The 18,982-nt window shown below is 29.5% G+C and overlaps 6 protein-coding genes across 9 annotated transcripts in view; 4 read left to right on the top strand and 2 right to left on the bottom strand.

Annotated features, from left to right (window-relative positions):
• Positions 1 to 176: 176 nt before the first annotated feature.
• LOC111033574 lies at positions 177 to 503 on the top strand. Its single transcript, XM_022314368.1, has one exon. It carries the CDS (start codon positions 177 to 179, stop codon positions 501 to 503), a length of 327 nt encoding a protein of 108 aa, XP_022170060.1.
• A 99-nt stretch (positions 504 to 602) lies between these two features.
• On the top strand, positions 603 to 1,156 carry LOC111033573. Its single transcript, XM_022314367.1, has 2 exons — positions 603 to 780; positions 888 to 1,156. The coding sequence occupies exons 1-2, from the start codon at positions 603 to 605 to the stop codon at positions 1,154 to 1,156; spliced, it is 447 nt and encodes a 148-aa protein (XP_022170059.1).
• Positions 1,157 to 2,921: 1,765 nt separating this feature from the next.
• On the bottom strand, positions 2,922 to 4,207 carry LOC111033597 (E3 ubiquitin-protein ligase RNF181-like). Its single transcript, XM_022314402.1, has 4 exons — positions 4,018 to 4,207; positions 3,737 to 3,943; positions 3,328 to 3,437; positions 2,922 to 3,262 (listed from the first exon to the last, which is right to left on the bottom strand). The coding sequence occupies exons 2-4, from the start codon at positions 3,939 to 3,941 to the stop codon at positions 3,128 to 3,130; spliced, it is 450 nt and encodes a 149-aa protein (XP_022170094.1). The 5' UTR covers positions 3,942 to 3,943; positions 4,018 to 4,207; the 3' UTR covers positions 2,922 to 3,127.
• A 94-nt stretch (positions 4,208 to 4,301) lies between these two features.
• LOC111033596 (peroxisomal biogenesis factor 19) lies at positions 4,302 to 5,367 on the top strand. Of its 2 annotated transcripts, XM_022314400.1 has the most exons (3): positions 4,302 to 4,336; positions 4,496 to 5,048; positions 5,133 to 5,367. In XM_022314400.1, the coding sequence occupies exons 2-3, from the start codon at positions 4,516 to 4,518 to the stop codon at positions 5,347 to 5,349; spliced, it is 750 nt and encodes a 249-aa protein (XP_022170092.1). In that variant the 5' UTR covers positions 4,302 to 4,336; positions 4,496 to 4,515; the 3' UTR covers positions 5,350 to 5,367. The 2 variants fall into 2 exon arrangements, with proteins under 2 accessions (XP_022170092.1, XP_022170091.1); XM_022314399.1 differs by lacking the exon at positions 4,302 to 4,336 and having other exon boundaries at positions 4,343 to 5,048.
• Positions 5,368 to 7,722: 2,355 nt separating this feature from the next.
• The window catches only part of LOC111033606 (dedicator of cytokinesis protein 3), a 29,256-nt gene continuing 17,996 nt past the window's right edge, over positions 7,723 to 18,982 (top strand). For both annotated transcript variants that reach the window (XM_022314411.1, XM_022314410.1), the window contains exons 1-6: positions 7,723 to 8,006; positions 8,076 to 8,159; positions 8,239 to 8,279; positions 8,359 to 8,414; positions 8,472 to 8,568; positions 9,008 to 9,156. In XM_022314411.1, coding sequence (XP_022170103.1) covers positions 7,970 to 8,006; positions 8,076 to 8,159; positions 8,239 to 8,279; positions 8,359 to 8,414; positions 8,472 to 8,568; positions 9,008 to 9,156 — 464 coding nt within the window. In that variant the 5' untranslated portion in view covers positions 7,723 to 7,969. The remainder of the gene's footprint in view (positions 8,007 to 8,075; positions 8,160 to 8,238; positions 8,280 to 8,358; positions 8,415 to 8,471; positions 8,569 to 9,007; positions 9,157 to 18,982) is intronic.
• On the bottom strand, positions 14,140 to 18,296 carry LOC111033607 (innexin inx3). 2 transcript variants are annotated; one of them, XM_022314413.1, is made up of 5 exons: positions 18,041 to 18,296; positions 16,268 to 16,473; positions 15,408 to 15,817; positions 14,931 to 15,347; positions 14,140 to 14,722 (listed from the first exon to the last, which is right to left on the bottom strand). In XM_022314413.1, the coding sequence occupies exons 2-5, from the start codon at positions 16,428 to 16,430 to the stop codon at positions 14,534 to 14,536; spliced, it is 1,179 nt and encodes a 392-aa protein (XP_022170105.1). In that variant the 5' UTR covers positions 16,431 to 16,473; positions 18,041 to 18,296; the 3' UTR covers positions 14,140 to 14,533. The 2 variants fall into 2 exon arrangements, with proteins under 2 accessions (XP_022170105.1, XP_022170107.1); XM_022314415.1 differs by lacking the exon at positions 18,041 to 18,296 and having other exon boundaries at positions 16,268 to 16,735.

The raw sequence follows: 18,982 nt of genomic DNA, 5'->3' as shown, positions 1-18,982 counted from the left end.
CTATAGGCACCTATTAAAATGTCATTAGCTATTTTTATATTAGGTATTATGGAACTCATTATCAGAGTCATGTGTCATTGCGGTCTTAGTAGTTCGACGTTTTATGTTCGCTATTGTCAATACCTTTAGGTATTATAAAGTTATAGTTTGCATTTTGTTAGAATAAAATATTAATCATGAATAATAGTGAAAGAGTACAGTTGCTATTGATCTACGGAAAATGTAACAGAAATGCACGAGAAGCAACGAGAATGTACGCTCAGCAATATCCAGATCGGTATCACCCCAATCGTACTTACGTTCAAAAACTTGAAAAGTTATTGATCGAAACTGGTTCATTTAATAGAACAAATGCTGTTCAACAACAACCACGCGTAAATCAACATGTTAATGAAGTTATTGAAAATCAAGTTTTAGCGTATGTACATCTTAACCCACGTTCATCTGTTAGACACGTCGGGCATGAAGTTGGCATACCTAAAACTTTAGTTCATAAGATTTAAAAAAAAAATAAACTACACCCTTACAAACCAGACTTAGTCCAACATTTACGCATAACAGACCCAGAAAAAAGATTAAATTTTATTTCTTGGTTTATGGTGATGTCTGAGGATGATCCATTATTAATTAATCATATTTTGTGGACTGATGAAAGTAAATTTACTAATAATGGAATATTAAATAAGCAAAATAATCTTTATTGGTCGAATGAAAATCCTCACTGTACTGTTCCTACAAACTTCCAAACATGTTGGGGTACAAATGTTGGTTTGATTGGTGGTAAGTTACTTGGGCCCCATTTTTATGACGGAACTTTAACGGGAAGAATAGATACTTAGATTTTTTGCATGATGACTTGCAATTACTTCTTGATGATTTACCATTAGATGTATGTAGAAACATTTATTATCAGCAGGACGGGGCACCTGCTCATAATGCCCGAATTGTCCAAGAATTGTTGAGAGTAAGATTTGGCGAAAAATTTATTGCAACACACGGGCCAGTAGAGTGGCCCCCAAGGTCACCAGATCTAACACCATTAGATTTTTTTTTGTGGGGACACTTGAAAAATGTTGTGTATACTGATCCTCCAATCAACATACAAGATTTAAAGAATAAAATTACACACGCATGTTACCTCCTAAACGAAAACTAAATATTGGTAGCAACTAATCGTGAATGTTTACGTCGATTTGAGGCATGCATTTTACACGACGGAGGGACTTTCGAACAGTTTATTGAATAGTTTATGTTTGTAATTTCTGTAAATTAAATTGTAAATAAAATGTATAGTAATGTTAAAAAAAAAAATAAAATAGAAATTTTGTTTCTTGAAAATACATGTTTAAACTTAGTTATTTCATAATGCGTAATAATAAAATAAGATAATAATTCATAAATAGTAAATAGTTAATTGGTTTAATAATAATAATTTTGATTGTTTGTTTCACGGTGCTTAGAAGACAAAATAAGTACGTACAGTTAGAAAAAAAAATTAATTGAATTGAATTTTTAAATTTTTTAAATTCTACTTAGCTCTAGTTTAGCCAATTTTGGGTTTAGGACACAAGTTGATGCATCAAAATGGCTTGAAAAAATCGATGAACCCGAATATGTTATTAAAATTACGGGTTGCTTTTTAAAAAAATGTAAGTTTTATTGCGCATGCGCAAGATACATGAGTTAAAAACATTGTAAGTCATAGAAATTTACGATCCATTAGTCTAGTTTTATGTCCCGCAAACAGAATTGAAAAATATTTACATGGTAATGAGTGGTAAAGGGGCCCCTGATTTTTGGGACACACGGTATATAACATACATATATATATAATACTGTATATATAAATTATAAATATTTTAGTTTGAAAAAAATTAATTTTTTTTAACTCAGTGAAGTTTATATTATTTTCCATCTTAACTTTGAACTTATTGAATATCGAGTTAAATATTTTCTTTGTTAATTTTTAACTTAAACTGAAGGCAATTTAATTGAATTAACTTAACTTATCACAATTAATTATTTTGACTAACTTTCCCAACCTCTAATGAAAATAAAGCAGTCTGTGATATTCGGAAAGTGGGCAAATGTTGGTAGTCATAGATTACAGGATTGTGATGTTTCACAAGACAACCATGGTAGTTGCGATAACGATGGTAGTCTTGGGTGGTCGTAGGTATAATAGTCGTAGTCTCATATAACAGGAAAGTTCCAATAAAAATAAAAACTGTTATATTTTACGTGTAGCACAAATGCCTGTGAATGATATAAAAAAATTTAATTAAAAGATTTTGATTAGAACAAGGTATTTCATTTGTTAGGTCATGTCTGGTTGCACCATGAATAAAATATATATTATGCAATTTATGAATTCATGCATGTATTTAAATAGTTACTAAAATCTTCATGATTTCGAAAATTTGTGGATTAGTGCTTCACTGACAATAAGTCGGTAAGTCTAACCATGATAAAAATGTATCCTCTTTTAGTACCCCCAGAAGTTAAGCAATGCACAAATAACAAAATGTATTTAATTATTCAGTTTATAACTGCACAAAATACCTCTAATACTAACACTGTGTTTTTTAATATGATACACTATCACAATGACATAATTTATGGTTTAACATAACTAGACTAGACTATCATTTTCAAATGGATATAAAAGTAGTAAAAGGTATTTCAATTCAATTTATAATTTGTAGCACAATTATTCAGAACAATGGTAAATACAAGTTGTTTTTCTAGATATAGATAAATAGGTAGTTTAACCCAAATAATAATTAAATTTATTAATAATATTTATAATAATATGAAAACAAATTTATAGAATTAAATCTTAAATAAAAAAATTAAATAAAAAACTAAGAGCTAAATTTAATTTGAAATGAGATTTTCTAAAAAAGAGTTAGTAATAGGTATAACTTATGATAATCTGGAATATTGTAATATTAAGCTTATAATAGTAAATGAAAAACATTTTAAATTTTAATGTCCCTATAAAAGTCACAAAATCCCAATTTTTAACCACCTAACTAATGTAAGATGTTTGTATTAACTGTAATAAGTAAAGTAAGTACTTATGTTGTTCACACTATGAATGGTTATTGTTTGTATTTTATAATTTTTATGAGAACATAGAATCGTGAAGTTGGGCAATGTTATCTTCTCTTGATTGTCGATTTTTCAACTCTTGCTTGTACAATTCATACATTTCATTATCAGTCTTCAATTCAAACTTACAAAGCGGACAAAAATTACTCTGAAAAATAAAATAAATATTTTAACAATCAATAGGTCACTTATCAAAAAAAGTTGTTTCATTACTTTTTCTAGCCAAGTTTTTAAACAGTTTTCGTGAAATATATGATTGCATGGCATATTTAGTGCTTCATCATTCGGTTGATATTGACATAAACAGATTCGACATTGTTCATCTAATAGGTAATAAAAACATTTTCAGTAAATATTATTTTTCTGGGTACCTTTTGGTTATTGCCACTACCAACTTAAGCACATATCTATTATAGACTCAGTCATTCGCTTGTTCAGCCATTTAAATTTGAAAACATCATTCAACTTAAAAGGTATTTAAAACCATATTGAGTAGTTCTAGAATAAGGTTAGGTTACTCCATGACCTATCCAAGATGGTTTTTCATTATAATAAATTGAGGGATGTTTACTATGGCTGGTAGTCTTGATGACCGAAAAGTATTTAGTGATACAATTAATACCTATTAGCTCCTCAAATGAAGGTGCTTTTAGTTTTTCTATTTCTGATTTTGATGCAGGAGGTGTGTTTTGAAAATTGATAATGTCACCGTATCGTGCTGGATCGTGGTCGAACAGCATTCTAAATGTTTCTCTCGTTAAGCGTTCTATACGAACGGTAGGAATTTCATCTTCTTCAACGTGGAGTTCATCAAAATAGCTTGCCATAACTAGATTTTTAAAACATAAATATGCTAAATGTCATACACAAATAGATACCTATCAGTTAATCTTAATTACATACCTTGAGTTATTGAAGAAGTTTCAAATTTTTATGATATTATATATGCCAAAAATAGGTGTTATAGTAAAAGGAGTTACGCAGTTATGAATTTTTTGTTTCAATTAAAATAAATAAATAATAAGTAGTGATTGGGAGTGACTCAATAGTCAATGATACGAATTAGTCGAATTACGATTAACCTCTTTTGGCTTTTTTCCCTATAATTTATAATTTATGAATATTATTATTTCTTATCAATATGAAAACATCTGTTTAGTTATCAGTTTGTTCTAGTCATCTGAAACGTGAAGTTCTGAATATTATTTTTTTAACCATTAAGGTCAGTATTCCATCATGTCATATTGTGTTAATTTGCCTAGATAATATTTTAAAAACCTGTTCATACGGAACTTGGGGATTTTTTAGATTGAAAATAATTGATAATAATAATAATAATAATTTTAGGTATTAACAAATTTATATGCCATTTCATTTTTAGAGTCTTAATTTTTTTTTAAAATGTCTGAAAACCAACCAAAAGAAGAGAACACTCAAAATGCATTATCTGAGTTGTTAGATGATGCTCTCAAAGATTTTGAAGAACCTAATGAATCAAATGAATCAGCCGATGCATCAAAAATATCTGAAGTTACTAATTTTAGTGCAAGTGATAACTTTTTAAAAGAGAGTCTTGAAGAAACAATGAAATCATTCATGAATAGTGATCAAGCAGAATTAGCTGCTGGCCTACAAGAACTAATTTTAGGAGATGGAGGATCTGATTTACAAACAGTTATTCAAGAATCATTAAAAAGTTTATCAGAAGCAAAACAAAATCTACCAGAGGGAAGTGATATGACTTCAATGTTTGCCAATATGGGTATTCAAGACGATATAAATTTAGATGAAGACATGCTGCCAATGTTAATGCAATTTATGCAGCCACTGCTGAGCAAAGATGTGCTTTATCCATCTATTAAAGATCTGTGTGATAAGTATCCAAAATGGCTTGAGGATCATGAACCAACATCTGATAAGGAAGAATTTGAAAGGTAAGTTATTGAAATGGATAATACTTAAATACATAATTATTAAAAAGTATTTATATGTTATAAAAGTTGTATTTAAAATTTTAGGTATACACAAATGTTTAGTTGTATAAAAGAAGTGCGAGATCATTTAGAAAATCAACAAGATACAGATGATGATGTCACTAAGACAAGGAAGTTTAAAGAACTCATGGAGTTATTAAAAAAAATGCAAGAATGTGGCCAACCGCCAGAGGAATTAATGAGAGATGTAGCTGATGGCAATCCAATACCGGACAATGTTGGCCAATGCACTCTTATGTAGCAAATGTTTATCTTGAAGTATTATTTTTATTGAGTCTTGTTTATTTATTTATTATCAGTTTGATAAATGAAGACTGAATAAATATAGGGTATAGGTAAAAGGGTAGCAGATTTCACCAATGTGAAAGGTAAACTTCCAAAGATAAAATACAAATTTTCTACATTTTTATCCTCTCAGATTTATAGATGTTTTATTAATTAGTTAAATTTTAAACTTATTAAATATTATTGAATCAATTTGCAGATCAATTATTTCATAATTGGTTCTTTGAACCAATATGAAATACAGATTTTTTTTTATATATTATTACTTATACACAAAATGTATTGTATTATGTTGTAATTTATCAAAATTAAATCTAGCTTTCTGTAATTCAAATACAATTATTCAATATATTGTTTACATTTATTTGGAATTTTTGTTTTTTTACTTATATTAATTAATTTATGTATAAAATAATATTTGCAAATTTATAAGTGTAACATAATTCTTAGGTACGTCATATATTTTCATTTATGTTACCCTTTAAGATAAACATGATGGCCAATCAATTTTTAGGAAATAATCTGCTACCATCTAACAATATTTCTTAAAAAAATTTTTTACATTGGATTGGGATAATTGATTAAAATTAATAACTAGTATTTGAGTGGGATGAATCAAAATGTCTCAATTAGTAGATTCTATGTCATATTTGTTATGATTAAAAAATATTACCTTTGATTTTATAATTTAATAAATTATCATTGACATTATATTATGTATGTTAAAAATTAATCTTCTGACAGGGTTTTTTTTTACTTTGTTAAAGTGTATACTTTATTAAATAATAAATTATTATTTAGATTTACAAACATTGTATACATTGATATTTTCTAAAATATAATATGGAACATAGTGCTTACATTATTGTGTAGACATTGTGATTATTTATTATATATACATGTATAATAAAATCAAAACAATAATTAGTATCAAATAATGATTTGTGTTATTCTGCTATTACCTATCCCTAATTCCTAAATATTGTTTTGTTTAAATACAGTAACATGAAATAAGTTTAGCCAAATGGGAAATTTCAAGAAAGATGGAGAATATTAATGTCAAAGAACAAACTGCTAATGTACACATTCTAGGCCAATTTTCAAAATTCTTTCTCTTTTGGCATGCAAGTGTAAAACTGTTATCTTTATTAATTTTTCGGTTTAGAGTAAGTAAATGTTATGAATTACGATTTTATATGAATTTGTACAAAGAAATATACTTATTTCGTGACCACATTAAAATGCCTATGTTTTCTACACAACTAAATTCAATATAATACTATGTTCGATCACAATAAAGTATCCTTTTAATTTTTATACTAACTACAAATTAACATGCACTTAAGATTTATCTTAATTTGTAATTATAACATAACATGAATCCCTGAAAAAACCCCTAAAAATTAAACACACAACGGAAAAAAGTTTAAATATATATAAGAACACATGCATACATAATATTACATTGTGTAATAAGTTAAAGTTTATAATTATAAATTGTTTTATATTGAATCATTAGGTTATTGATGAAATATAGAAACTAAAGTCAAAAAACATCAGTCATAGGTATATATCAATTACACAACTATAAAAATAATAGTATAATAAATCTATACAAAACAGGTGGTAGTACCAATAATATTAGTTTGTTGCTGAAGTTTACTACAAGGTGAATTGATACACACCAAAGGACCTACTATTTTTTTTTATTTATCTTAGAAACATCAAGTACTAGGACATTAAGCTATTAAACACTAAAGTTATTATTATTATTTATGATTATTTTATTTATTATGCATTATTATTGTATTATGCTTTTTCAAATAATAATCAACGGAATATTGTAAAAATATAAAATCATAGTCTTAAGGCACTCAGATGGACTTTCATTTCGTTTTTTTTCGACTCCCAACAACATACAATGAGTCTAACTATAGGTATACCACACTACTACACTAGCCAACAATAGATTTTTTTAATGAAACATCGTGATTTGTGACTTAGGTATAGTAAATAGTACCTAATTCATTAATGATATCGAGATTTCGTATTCCGAGTTTCAAAATAGTACGCGTAAAGTTAAGCACTGAACGATTAAATTAATGGTAAATCGGAAATCCATGATAAATTATTGATAGGTTTTATTGATATGTGGTTTACTTTGTCTGCATCATATGTAATTTTAAAAGATATTGTCATTTGTCACAGATTAGATGAAATTTCACCTATTCTCAATTCTGTGATATTGTCACGGATAAAGATAATAATATATTTACTATATTTTTTATTGCGTACCTATCTTATTATCGATATCTGTGAAAATGGTTGAAATTGCATTCGAACTATTGTGATATCTTATCTCTGCAGCTCCACCCCCGCGTATGATAGCAATTAAAACTTAAATGTAAACAAAATAAAAACAATTGATTTTATAGAAAATAAATAAAACTCCTAGTCATAGACTGACTTTTTCAATTGTCCGAAAAAACATTTAATTCGCCGATTTGGGTGAAAAATAAAAATATGAGCGGAAGAAGACTCCAATCCGGTACTATTACACTCTCACAATAACAGACATGTGGACTCCAACAAAAACAAACAAATATGGAGTTGGTGAGTTTTATTTTGAATTTGAGATTATTTAAAATGTATGCCTAGATTCTAACTTATATCTCGTTTTAGTTATATACAACTGGCATGGAGACAATCCATATGGATTACACCTTGAAATCGGGGACACTGTTCAGATCCTTGAACAATGCTGTGGTCAGTGTGAACATAATTTTTTATAATTAATTGAGTATCTGAATATATTTTAAAGCTATTTTGTGTATCTATTTTACAGGTTGGTTCAGAGGATTTGTTACTAAAAATCGATCTGTTAAGGTGAGACATTTATAATGTTATTTTGTAAGCGTTACTTATATACAAGCACTCTTTTAATATCATATCTCTTTTTTGTTAGGGTATATTTCCATCTACATACATCCATTTGAAGCCGTGTCGTGTTGAAAATGAAGGGTAAATTTAATACATTTATATATTTCTCATTTTCTTAATGTTTATTTAAAATTCCAGAACTTTTGAAACAGCAATACCATTGGAAGATACGGTTGTCCGAGAAGTATCATTGGTTTTACGTGATTGGAATTGTATTTGGAAGTCATTATATGTGGTATGTTAAAAATATATATACATGCTTATGAATTATAAAACAATAATGCACAAACAATTATTTTATAATAATATAATAAAATATACTTTTAGCTTTCACATTTAGGTACAAAATATGTGCACATATATAGGAATACAAAGAATAAATCCTAACAAACTCTGATAAATACAATAATAATTTAACAGTAGTTCATCTTATTATGTTAGTTTTTTCCTATGTAATTTAACAATTTTAAACAAATATTTAAGTTAGTATTATGATAGTATATTATAATATTAACTAATTATGAGTTTATGACCACCACTTTATATTTTTATTGTGTTGATATTAAAATATAAAAATAATATGGTATTTTGTTTTGTTTTTTTTAACTATACTTGATTAATACTTTTGTAGTAGTTAATATAAATTAATTAAATGTAAAAATATATCATTCTAGGAACGGGAAACATATAAATTTATTACATTACGAAAAGTTATGAGAGAGTTACTGGAATGGAGAAAACAATTATTAACTGGAACATTAACTCAAGATCAAACAAGAGAATTGAAATTAAAGACAACGGCAAAAATTGATTGGGGAAACAGGTAAATATGGAAATATTGCATGTTAATTGCTTTATTCTATTGCTATTAAAAGCAGGATTACTGGTTAATGCAAAGAAAATTGTTTTGTTTGGAAATAAACCAAGTGAACATTTTTAGAAGATGAATTGCTTGTTTTAAAACATATTTTTCATTGCATTATGAAACACTTATGCCGGGTTGCATAAATCACTAAATATTTATAGGAACAATTGCGAGCTAATGGTCCCTTATAAATAATTCAATGGCCCATTATTGGTTCATTAAATTTATTTATTTTCATGCAACTCTGCTTACAAATGTTTTTTTGTATAATATTCATAAGCAACAATGTCAGTGTAGTTATTTCCATCATTTAATATTTGTGTGGTTCTAACAATTTTCATAATATTTGTAAGATGGACGTAATAAATACAAGTGAGAAGATACAACAATTGTTGATATAAAACTATTTATTTTCTATACTTTTTAATTTTGTGGTTAGTCCATAGGCGCAATTTGGGTGGTTAGCACCCCCAATATATTTCATATTTATTTTCATTTTAATAGTCATTATGCAGGCATCCACAACCATAAGATAATATGAAAAAAAATAAAGGGGCTTCAGCACTTCCACCTTTTTTATTGAAATTGCGCCTGGTGGTTACTATAGAAATTTAAAATTTATTGTCCATACTAAGGAATTTAATTCCCCTGGGTTACATAATTAATAAATATGTTATAATCTGCATATAGTATCAAAAATATATATATATGATGGTACATTTTTTTTATACTTGAAAATAGCCACCGAGGAACAGTTTTATGACAAAATAAATTGTTTCACTGCTGGTTGCTTTAATCATCAATATCAGTATCTTGCAGTTTTATTTGCTTTAGTTTTTATGCTTCATAGTAATTATCTCTTGTATGATTTAAAAAAAAAATTGAATAGATATCGGTCTAATGTATATTTTTAAACCCTGTTCAAAATAAGATCATTACCTAGCAGCTGAATTGTGTGCATTGGTGTGGCTTTGATCCAAAGCACTTTAAAACAAATGTTAGATACATAGTTATGAACTACATTAAATTCCAAAACTTGTTTTTAAATTTAATACAGAGATTTCAGTAAGTTATTATTATAGCATTAATCAGTATGACAGTATATAAGAGTAAAAATATTTATTTACATAATTACAAGTATAATACAAGAATTCGGAGTTGTAAAGATTACAAATAATTGAAAATATACACTATTCTAATAGCAAGCATAAATATTAAAGATTAGTAAGAACTTTTGATATCTGTTAATAAAAGAAGTCAAACAACAAATGTGTATGAAAACATAAAGTCTGATACAGCATTAGTAGTTTTATTGAAAAGCTATCAAATAGTATAATAGTATTAGTATATACCTATTCATACTATAATATAATATTATATGCCTAATACAAACATATTTGTTCCCAGTTTTATACAATAACTGAGAAAAATATAAAATTTTCTAAGTCTTATATATACTAAAAAAAGTCAATCAGATTTATATTTATATGTTAAGAAATCATTATCTCCGGCTAAATTTATACAGATTATATATTTCTCTTCATTTGGATATCAATAACAACAAACCATTGAAAAATTGTTCTAATAGTTATAATTTATAGGATTGACGGCTCCCAAATTATAAATGACAAAAATCAATTTTTATAATTTTATTATATGTATGTAAATTATATTTTATATTAATAATATATTTATCATATTATGATATACATAAAAAAAATTATAAATAAGAAGATAATGAAGAAAAAATTGTATATAAATATTTTATGTTCAGTCTTAGTAAATATAAATCAATAAAAAAAATTATTTAATATTACTTAATACTAAATATTTAGTGAAATAGATAAGCTTGTTTATTTTTCATAATATGTTCAAATTGTGGCTCAAGTTTGGAAATAACTATTCTCATCTCCTCATCGTTCACTTTTGACCTATATGTTGTTTTAATTACAGCTAACGCAGAAAATGTGAATAGCAGGTTATCTCAATTTCTCAAAAGTCATAGAAAAAATGAATTTGTTCAACTTCATTTTCACATTTGCTTTAATAATACTTGATCACATTCACATTCTAAAAATATCAATTTATTCATTATAATTATTTCTACATATTTACCACTCATTATGCCATATATGTCATTTTTTTATATTAAATAATCATTTATTAAGATAATATACATTTATAACAAGTATTCTGAAAACATTTTGGTTTGTATACCTTCTATAATCAAAGTTTGAGTTGAAAGTAGAGAGTTATTTTCTTAGATATCTATACACTATACAGTATACACATTTAAAATTATAGAAATAATGACAAAATATAAAATTAATTTCTTAAACTTACAGCTCGGAAATAAAAAAATTTATGGAGATTTATTAATATTATATTTTACTCTAAAATGTTTCTAAAAATTATTATTTGGATAGTTGAATATGTAGGTCCTAAATAATCAACAAATTTCTGACCTATACTTACATTTAAATCACATCTTAAAGATTACGTTTACTATTACTAAACACAGAACAATACTTAAATAAGGGTCCTTTGAGGGTGATTTTTTAGTATGAAGGATATGGAATATTTTTTATATAGAAAATTAGGAGAAAGTATAATCAGTTTTCTTATAATAATCATTAGTAGATCTAACTCGATCTATTTTATTGAGACGGATACAAAAAGCACTATTTAGTATTTTCAATGAAATTAGTTATCTTAGCATTTTTTTAAGAGGCATCACGCCATACTGTTATGCTATATTGTAGAATAGACTGATAAAGTGATGTATAAACAATTTTAATTATGTCTAAGCAGAGAATTTTGTTTAAACAAAATAGTTCATATAATATAATAGTTTGTACGCACATATTGATATTTAGCATATGATAGTCCCATTTCATAATAATTTAGACTATTAGATTCATTACATATGGTAATTTCTTGATTTTAAAACTGTGCACTATGTATAATTACATTAAATAAACACACATATTTATTAATATGTTTTTTAACATATTCATATAAAGTAGAAACTAAAAGTTATATGAGCTAATTCAAAACTGGGAAGTATCTAGTTGAAAAGTCAAAGATTACTTTTATCAATAACTTAATTAGTAAAATAATGTATTTTGTGTTATGTATTAACTTGGTAACTTATGGTTATAAATAATTTTAACTTAACTTAAATATCTCTAATATATAATATATTACAAAAAATATATTTAAAAAAAAAAATGGCTTGGGTGTGCTCATTGGTAAGTTATACTAAAACTCAACTGTTTTACAAATAATAAACTAGCCCAGCTTAAAAAGATTAAATGTGTTATTACTTATTAACCAAAAGTATTTTAAGTTGGGTAGTCTTAGCAAGCATATTGTTACAATTGCAATTAAATAACGTTTACTGTCCTTTTTGTATTTTATTCCTTAAACATTTTTTTATGCATAATTCAGAAGTATATTTATTTAAGAAAATAAAAAGTTTGCAATACCCTCGTCTTCTGCCACCATATTTATCATTGACAAAGGGATTTTAACAATATTCCCATCAATTTATGTTTTCATTATCATGAAGAAGCAAAGTATTAATTAAAACTAAACATACTATCCTACAAGGAATCAAATGTATTGAAAACAAATTGAGAACCTAGTTTAATCATTCAAAAATTGTTTTATTTGTTCATCAACACAAGAATGAAGATTTTTCCTTGATACTGAATTTTCCATTAATTTTATATTATTAATCTATACACATTTTATCTTTATTAAATTTAACTTTTTTTTAATGGTTTAGAATGTAAGATTACAATACTATTGTTTATTATGTTCATTGAATTATGTATCCTTGTTAAAAGAATGTGTTTTTTCTGGACAAGTAGATTTTTTATCGGAACTGGTTGCTGGATTTTAGATTGTGAAATATTACTAGCTCATGATATAGAGTTTGTTATTCTTCTCAACCTTATACAAATAGGGATTCAGTGCCCAGCATTCTGATCCATGCCCATAGGCATGCAAAGACCTTGGCCCTAGGATATACACAGTGGCGTATACTGAGGAGTGTTATTGAAACTCCTCCTGGTGTTTTTTTACAATATATCATTTAACTTTTACAATGTAACACTTCCTATTAGAAATACCTGTGTACTCCACTGGAAATGCGATTGCTGAAGGGTGCCCCCCAAAAAACAAATGTTATGCATTGGGCTTAAAATATAAATTACCTTTATTAATTATTATTACTTCTTATTACAAAATAATAAGTTTTTAAGAAATTTTTTTTATGTTTAAAATTAAATTTATTTTGTGAAACTATCTAATTTTTCATATAATTAAGCCACGAGAATATAATATATTTTTCTTCTTAAACGTTATTTTGAAAAATGATTTATATCGTATTTAAAGTGCTTGTCACTAGCATAAGCAAATACCTTATGTCTTGTGTATGACCCTCACTATTACAATATTTTAATTCAATAGTGATTTTAATGGGGCAATGGAAAAAATCTAAATTGATAAAATTGTTGTTAGCTCTAGTTATAGTACCTTAAATATAAATGATAGTATAGAATAGTTTAACACACAAAAAGAGTTGAAATATAAGTGAAATAATAAGATTATATTATTAAAATAATAATACATATTTAATTCTTAGTAAGTGTAATATAAATAATTGATTAATGCATAATCATTAAATAATCCATAGTTTGTATAAAATGTATAATTGTCAAGTTCATTCATGTTTTATTTAAAATCATTATTTAATACATAATTAGTCGTTTAAATTTAATAATTAAAACCAAATCATCGATATTAGGAGACTTTTTATACAATATTTTGTTAAAATAAATCAACTAAATTAATTTTAAAATTTACAGTTCACAATATCTTATCACAATTAATTACAATTTCAAGAGAAGTTAAAACTCCAATTTAAAATCAAAATAACTTATTAAATACAACTAAAATAATTGTTTATACTAATTAGCGCCAAGATGCATCATAATGACTGCTAGTCAATCATTTAAATATAAAAGAACACGATATATTTATTTATATGTAGGAATAGTTAGGTTACCAATTGTTTAACATGGAAGATGTATAAAAATGTATTAAAATAAAATATGCAGTTGAAAAAATTTGGTCTTAGAACTAATTATTGATTACTAGTCTAAAATTTGAATAACACATAATTACTTAATGTTCAAAGGTTATGTAAATGGAATGTTTTTCTAAGTATTGAACACAGTTTGAGATTAAAAGTTTTCAACTCCAAATGTTTTTCTTATTAGATAAAAAAAAATTACAGACATTGATCGATTCTTATTGTTCATCAAGTCTAAGCCTCGGTTTCTTTGTGAAGTCTCAATTTATCCAAAGGATACATTGGTGATAATTCCAAAGTCGAAGGAGCAGTTGGTAAATTGTTTCCCAGATGTAATCGTGAACTGAGATCATCTAATACTTCGGTAAATTGTGCCATATTCATATTTTGCCCCAAAAGATGTAATAATAAGAAATCTCCAACCTAAAATAAGATTCATTTTTAAGATATTTTGTTAATGTATAAAAGGAGTATACAATTTTTAATTATAAAAACTTTGGTTTAACCACAAAGAATGTGGTTTTCATTAGTTTATTTTTAATCAAAAGTCGTTGAACTAGTGAAATAAAAATAAAATTATTAATTCGCAGCTAAAGAAAAAACCGTTTAAAAACAAAATTTGAAAGCCTACCTGTGTTTTCCTGATTAGTGCCGAAACTGATTGCGGTGTTCCAAATTTAAAACGGCGTAGTAAAATTGTTTCTCTAATTGAAGGCAATGTTACAACAGCGATACTGTATGCCAACGCCATTCCAGATATGATTGCCAATATTATGAACCAAAACCACAAAAATATGTAGATTTTTTCATTCAAGATATTCAATGCCAATACACAAAGTGCATCATGTGTCTGCAATGATCCAGATGGACCAAACTTGTGGAATGTGCATTTGGTTACTCTTGGGAAAACAGATACCATGGGATCAAATCTATTTTCTTGATCTTTTTGACTGAGTTCCAAAACTTTAATACCGTACGTGAAAAATTCACCACCCAAAAAACTGTCAATAAGGAACATGTTTCCAATCACATTCAAAAAATTAAATACCTAAAAATTACATTAAAAATTAAAATAAATATAAAATCAAGGTTTTAATAAAATAATTACTTCGCATAAGAAATATCCAGAAGCATAAACATTGTGCATATGTAAAGTATCAATTAAGTATTGAACTAATTGTTTTTGACGACTTTGTCTGTCTTCGTTTTGTCCAATAGAAGCACCACGTACGCCATCAGTGATCATGCGAACTTTACCTTCTTCCCAATTTTTCCATATCCAATGGGGTACATAGAATAGAATGCCTTGGAAAAATAGCATGAATGGCACCCATTGGTAATACGCATGGTATCGTACTTGATCGGTGCCGTCAACGTAATCTGATACACCAGGGTGAGCAACTTGTTTACCAACACCAAGATGTTTATCCGGCAATGTAAATGTATGAGTAATCCAACAAAACGTGTTGATGACATGCTCTGGTATACCACCATCAGTTATACAAGCTATAGGATCACCTAAAAATAAAGATTCCAATGTGACTCATCAGCGAAATAAATTCTGAAATTTGGTTTTGGCCTCGGCAATAATTGTAAAGGTTGCAGTTCAGAACTATAAGCAATAGATAAAATATTCTGAACAAAAAAATAACAAATTCCCGGGAAGCATACACATCTATTTTACGACAGTATTTTTTTCTTTTGAGGCGACAAAGGGAATTTATATCCTGGTCCAACAATTGTGCCACTTTGTAATGTTAATTTTTTTTTATGATTAATAATCTACTCTTCTAACAACCCATTCACTTGCTTATTATTTATATAGGTCCAGGGTCAATTGAAAGGAATTGCTCGCTTTATTACAAACAATAATAAAGCAGCGTTCACCCGTCGCGAGTTGATGTTCGCCGAATAGGTTTCAGTCATAGAATTCGCGTCGGAAAAACTATTGTAAAATTTCACACTCACCGATTAGATTGTTAGCCGTGACCAGTATACAACATCCAAAGAGTATCGCCGTGGTGAGCCTGTAGTGCGCTCTGAACACGGCGTTGTCGATGTTGGCCTTGTCCACCACGTAACGCACCTTAATGAAGCCGGCCACAGCCGACAGCATCGGAAATATGGCCATATCGTCGTCCTTTATGCGTTACACAACACCACAACGATCGAATCTAAATCGGGGCACATGCAAAACGACGATTAGTTTTCAATCGACGGCGATGGTTTCCTGAGTATTGTTGTTGTGATGTCGTCGTCGTACAAATCGCGCGAAAATTGAAAAACCACGGCCGGCTAAGCAGGGGGCGGGGGGTGTGTAGAAAAAAAACAACGAAAATCCACACCGTCCTCTGGCATGCCACCGGACATCGGCGGAGGTATGCCGTGTGTGCCTGTATAGGTATATTATAGACACGCAGACCCGCAGTAACAGGTATCTGTTGTCTGATGTCAACAGCCTCCCGTGCTGTGCTGTGCCACTTGCTACGGTCCTCCCCCCCACCCCCCGCCGCGCACACTCTTTTAGCCCCGCCACCGCTCCTCGAATGCACCGGAGTTCTCAGACGGTTGCCCGTTGTCTATTATTATGCTCAAAACTGGTTTTTCGACCTGATCGCACGCACACATAATAATATCACATACGCGCACGCATACCCGTAATAATAATTCCGACGCGTATACTGTATATATTATTGTTGTTAATATATATATATTTATAATATGTATAATAATATGTCTTCGGGTGAAATAAATCGTAAGCTGTAAAGGTACGCCGCCCAGTGACTCATGTAGTCATGTACCCATTACAATATGCACCGACCATTCTTCGAATTTTCCTCGTTCATCTATTGGCTATAATACCGTGCACACCACACCAACAACAATGACGTGCGACTCGAACAACAATATTCTGTTGCACAACGTTTTATTAGTTGTAAATAAATTGTAATAATGATTCATTTCACTCCCGCAGTCCCGCGTCCCCCGACGAATTAGTCGCAGAGAGGCGGCAGATGTTCCGAGATATCGTCATCGTCGCCAGTCGTGTTTTTATTAAATCAAACATTATCACGGGAAAAAGATAATATACGAATTCTGGCCTTTAGGGTAATATAATATTATAATAAATCAAAGTAATTTTTCTCCTCGTAAGATCCTCCGGAATTCGAACTTACCTCCCCTACTCTTTTCACATATTTATATAGCAGCACCGAGCACGACGGTGATGCGTGCGCACATCATACCCGTTTGCCTATCACTGTACTACACGCGTGTTACCTACATAATAATAATGTGTACAGACAAAACATAATTATCATTCGGTAGGTACCTATACAATAATACCTGTGTAAAAACGAAAAGCACGTTTACACACTGTATGATGGCAAACAATGGGAAGCGGCGACGCGCCAGACGTCATTCACTATACATCAGGTGTTCGCGGCGGCGTAGGTCGAAACAGCAGCAACAAGTCGTCGCGCAAAATATTATTGTGTGAGGATAAAATACATGAATATTATTACAACGATATTGATCAAGCGAAAAAACCTCAGAGCCGCTACAAGACCGCGACGCATCGTGCGCCAAACCGTATCTCATCTCGCACTGTCGCAATCGTTATTAAATGTATTATTCAATATTATATTGTGTAAATTGTGTACGACGACGATAATATCGTGTTGTTAGAGCGCACTATATTACGGGAAAAAAAAATATTATATAAAATCGTGTGAAACTAACCAGTCCGTCAGCAATGCCTCGGCGAAATATCGTGTGCCGCCGCCGATCTGGAATCGTGATATTATTATCTTATTGTGGTGGTCGTCGTCGTTACTTCGCGCGTATAACACGTATCGGTTGGCGATGGTCCGCATCCAGTCGATGCAGTCGCCGTTACTAGTGGTTCGTCGTTCGTCGACTGTATCGAACCGGTGGACGAACGCGCGCCGCGGCGCACGGGTTGGTCGCCGCCGCTGGAACGCAGAGCGCTCGGAACCGGTATCTGCCGCGCGCTTGACGATATTACGTGTTCACCACCGCGTTACACGCCGAGCCGGCGTTCGGCGGTGCAGACTGCGGTGTGACCGCGTGCGTGGAGGGGATTTACGAGACGGATTTCCGATCGCGTCTACGTTACAACAATATTACAGTGATTAGTGGTCATTACTTATTACGATGGATTTGCGGCCCGAAATCGGTCCTGAGATTCGTGGAAACTGGAAATAATCTCGTCGACGGCGTTCGTCCGTATTTTACGGAAACGCGCCACCGGTTCGGGCCGGTAGGTGGCGCCACCCCCCGACCGTTTTCGTCGAACGGGTTGCGTTTTCCCATTTTCATCTGTCTGTGGTTGTTGAATGATTATTATTAAGCAAGCCTCTGCTTTACAATATTGTATTTTGCATTTCCTCGAGGCGACCAGGTATACAACGGACAAATCGGTAATCTACGAGATTTAAATCGTTGTTACTTGTTGTCGATGTTGTTCAAATGTTACAAATAATTATCGTCTCAGTCTGAGACCATGCACAGCAGTTACATTGATGGGCGCACTCCTGTCGCTGTGAAAAATAGAAAGTTTGGACGCGGTGAGAATTCGTTTAGGTGTATATAATATGATAATATTATATAAAGTAAACAACGGATTTCCGTGCACTGTATAATAAATTGTATTGTTCCTCT

This window comes from Myzus persicae, unplaced genomic scaffold, assembly GCF_001856785.1.
Source record: "Myzus persicae strain clone G006 unplaced genomic scaffold, MPER_G0061.0, whole genome shotgun sequence".
Classification (NCBI taxonomy): Eukaryota; Metazoa; Arthropoda; class Insecta; order Hemiptera; family Aphididae; genus Myzus; species Myzus persicae.
The sequence above is the reverse complement of the archived record's forward strand: the minus strand, read 5'-3'. Positions and strand labels throughout refer to the sequence as shown.